Below are 3,846 nucleotides of genomic sequence, written 5' to 3' on the forward strand. Positions count from 1 at the left end.
TTTTGAGATCGTTTGTACTTACAAATACGAAAAATCCACAGTAGGCCCACCAGCAAAACCATCCAGATATTTTGTGTCATGTTCTTTTGATGGCATTAAGTCTTGGTCAGGAGGTACGATTCATTCACTGCTACAGAAGATGACTAACAAGTCGTTTTTGTTTCAAAGTACTGTTTTGCAAGGGATTATGATCCAAAAATTATTCAAATACTTTAGCTCGTACCTTTCTCTGGCTGAAGTAACATCGAAGCATTGAGCTGTGGCACTAAATGAGAGCAACTGAACCTTTTGTCTAGATAAATGCGGCATCGAACTAACTTTGCATAAATGCCTGCTGCAAAAAGTTTGTCTTGTAAATTTCTAGTTCCTGAAAATGTCATCAGTACAAAATCTTAGTCACCCTCTTCTATGCAAAACAATACAAATAATATTAGCTTGCATGAACATCCAGAGGTGACGTAATAGTATACAAAGGACAAATGGTGCTTGTCATATACAGTAGCTTGTATGCACAACATTATTGTCTGCTTGGAGTAAAACACCACCTTTATAATATTTTTAATGTAACATTAATGGTAAATGTTCAAGAGCAAAGTATAATCAATGAAGAATATTTAGGAAGTTTGAAATTTGTAGTTTTAATTAACAGCAAATTGGAAATGGACAGTTCTTAAGCATCTAAGTAATCACTAAAACATGTTTAGACACTGTTAGGCCACAAAAGCTAAATAACATATTTAGACTTGCAACCATTTCACAATGAATTCCGTTAACAAATGGATGAAATCTAATAAATAAACCCTACAGATCAAATACATCTAAATGAGTTTGTGGCTCTGAAACAAGATGTTCAAGAAAAAAGATATAAAATATTGTGTTATAATGTGAAAATGAAATTTATAAAATGTCCGGAGCAAGTAAAACTAGAACTACCTAGATGGCAAGATTATTAGAGGCAAATGAGAACATACAGTGAGCCTTTTTGTTATGTGGGTGAACAGGCCCTTTAATGGATTCATGCTATGTCTTTATTGTCCTCAAGAGGGCAGCACAGTAGTTTTGTTTGCCATCAAACAACAGAAGACGAAGAGATGTGTTGCAGTTATTCTGAATTCGATGAAGAAGTACATAGCGGAAGAAAGTATAACTGCAGTTACCCTGTGGCAGCTGAGGGTAGGAATGAAAGATTCTGATCTACAGTGAGTAAAAAAAAGCACAACAACAGAAAGCAAACCTGGGGAATTTAATTACTGGCGTTACTAATGTAGTATTAATTACTAGTGTTTCTCTAATATGACCGTTTATGCCTGCATACGTGTTTGTGCATCGGTGTCCTTAGAGGATGAACTAGTACGTGTAGGGCTTGTACAAAGTGACCAACACACTGAGAGTTCAGTCATTTAAATGTCATAGTTTCCATAACGTTACACAACTTACTGTCATCTAAAATCATACCATTGTATTTATATGTTGATTCCACACCCACATGATTTATATAAAGCAATAGATTTCACGAATGGCCAACTACTTCTAATCAATCCAGGAAAACGTTGCTAATTAAACTTTCACTTATACATTAGCTTTTCACACTCGACTTCTAGCTACACCAAGCGTTTAACCAATTGCAGTAGCGATCGTCAGAATGTCGGGTGAACCAACACCGTTGACATCCACATAGGTATAAAACGTCCACTAGTAAGTAATGAAGTAGGTTTAGTTTATCCCGAATAACTGAGTGAATCCTGACGAATTGGAAAAGGTCTCTACTTGTGCCGTGTGTGCTGTGTGGAGTGTCAGATAACTAAGGCATCCTTTAATTTGCTGACTTTTAAGTGGAGGCTGGGATAAAGTGTGTGCTAAGGAAACTGGCAAAATATTTCACAACTGTCTAACCTGCAGCGTCAGATAGGAAATAAATATTTATTTGTTTATGGCCTTTTTAGTGCTTCACATCATCACACCTGGCATCTCAGTTGTCTCCTTTCTGTTTATTTAGAATATGTCTGCAGGTTGTGTGAGGTGGGTGCTAAGCCACATGGTGCGGGCTGCCTGTGGTGGCAGTCCTGGCCACTGGACACTGGCATCGAGGTTTCTCAAATACAGCGAAAGATCAGCTATCACTGCTGTCTCCTGGAGATGGTCTCCATTCTCCACAGTAGTAGATGATGCAGAACAGACGCCTGCACCCAAGAAGAAAAAGCAGGATCCCCAAGCTCGTGCCACAGTCAGCAGCATTGGCCGTAAGATCCCACATCGTCACATAGAGGTGATAGGTGAGACAGGCGAAAACCTAGGCACCATGCACCGTGCAGATGTGATCAAAATTATGGACGAGCAGGGTCTAAAACTGGTGCTGCTCTGCGAACACAAAGACCCTCCCGTCTATCGGCTCATGAGCGGAAAACAAATCCATGAAGAGCAGCTGAAATTACGGGAGAAGCAGAAAGCAAAAGCAGGTATGTGGCTTCAGGGCAGGGACCCAAATTAAGCTCCAGTTTAACACATGTACAGTACAAGTTAGAAGAATGTGAGTGCTCTAGAAACTTAAAGAGGAACTGCTTTGATTTCAAACATGATGTTTTGTTTTCTCATAAATAAAAAGTCAGTGAAATCAAGTTGTATAATGTCTTGTGTGGCTCTGGAGTAGTTTAGTCAAGTCTGAAAAATAACCCAGATGATGTCAACAGATTTAAAACCAGAAACTACACATGTACTGTATAAAGCAAATTTGGAGTGTGAAGTTTATAACATGCAGGCATCTGATGATGCTATTAATTTGATAATCTTTACTGTTATAGGATGTTACACAATGAAGCAATGACATTTTGAAAACAACCATTTAAATGTGTATTTAGGTGATTTGTGAATTAAGAGTTGCATTATGGGATATGTAGGATTTAGTGTTTTTGGAGCTTTTGAGGCCCCTGGGATGTCAGTCGGTAACCCAGCCTTGGCCATAGCTCACCTCTGTAGCTGTTGGTTGCAGCGTTGAATGTACAAATTAGTAGCTCTGTAATTAGGAGCTACTTAAAATATTTCTTAAAACATAACCTGTTTACTTTGTGAAGTAACCAATCAGCTTGGCAGGTCAATCTACAGTAAACCTAGTATGTGAAACAACTTGCTGACTGTATTCTCTCCACAGCTCCTGTGCAGGTGAAGGAGCTCACCTTTTCATCTGGCATTGCATCTCATGATCTCACCACCAAAGTGAAACAAGTGGAGAACTGGGTGGAGAAGAAGCACCACGTCAGGATTACTCTGCAGTTACGACGTGGACAACCTGCAGTCGACCTGGTGAGGAAGCACACTCACAAATATCAGCAAATGAGGTTACTCAACTCGTATCAGTTCCTGAAATTACCAAATTGTTAAGTGTTATTTGCAGTACAGAAATACAAACTTTTAGAAACAATGTTGACATATTTTACTCCCTAGAGAACACTAGAAAGATTATCTTTCACTTTTCTTAAATTTCTTACTGTCTCCTTACCTCCTTCTTTTGCCATTTGCACACTTGATTTTTGCTTTAAGGAGTTAGGATGGTCCATTAGAGGACATTTTCATGGTCATACATTAAACATAAAGTTTCTATATATACTGTATAAATAAGTGTGTTTTCTTGCCACAGGTCACAACTCTAGAGCAGATAGTGCAAAAGATGGAAGTAATGGTGGGATTTGTTTCCACGCCAAAGGCCATACGTGATGGTAAAGCAGCCACATGCGTCATCAGACCGCCGTCAGCAAAGGAACTGTCACAAAAAGAGAAGAATAAGACCGCAGTGTCGCAGTCTGCAGACTCCACTTCGAAGTCCACTGAGAGCAACGCATCCCCTGTTAGCAA

At 39.1% G+C, this 3,846-nt stretch overlaps 1 protein-coding gene across 1 annotated transcript in view; it reads left to right on the forward strand.

The window, feature by feature from the left end:
* Window positions 1-1,676: 1,676 nt before the first annotated feature.
* The window catches only part of mtif3 (mitochondrial translational initiation factor 3), a 2,808-nt gene continuing 638 nt past the window's right edge, over window positions 1,677-3,846 (forward strand). Inside the window, exons 1-4 of the mRNA XM_020603869.1 lie at window positions 1,677-1,695; window positions 1,997-2,456; window positions 3,146-3,297; window positions 3,632-3,842. Coding sequence (XP_020459525.1) covers window positions 2,000-2,456; window positions 3,146-3,297; window positions 3,632-3,842 — 820 coding nt within the window. The 5' untranslated portion in view covers window positions 1,677-1,695; window positions 1,997-1,999. The remainder of the gene's footprint in view (window positions 1,696-1,996; window positions 2,457-3,145; window positions 3,298-3,631; window positions 3,843-3,846) is intronic.

Source organism: Monopterus albus, unplaced genomic scaffold (assembly GCF_001952655.1).
Source record: "Monopterus albus unplaced genomic scaffold, M_albus_1.0 scaffold63.1, whole genome shotgun sequence".
Taxonomy (NCBI): Eukaryota; Metazoa; Chordata; class Actinopteri; order Synbranchiformes; family Synbranchidae; genus Monopterus; species Monopterus albus.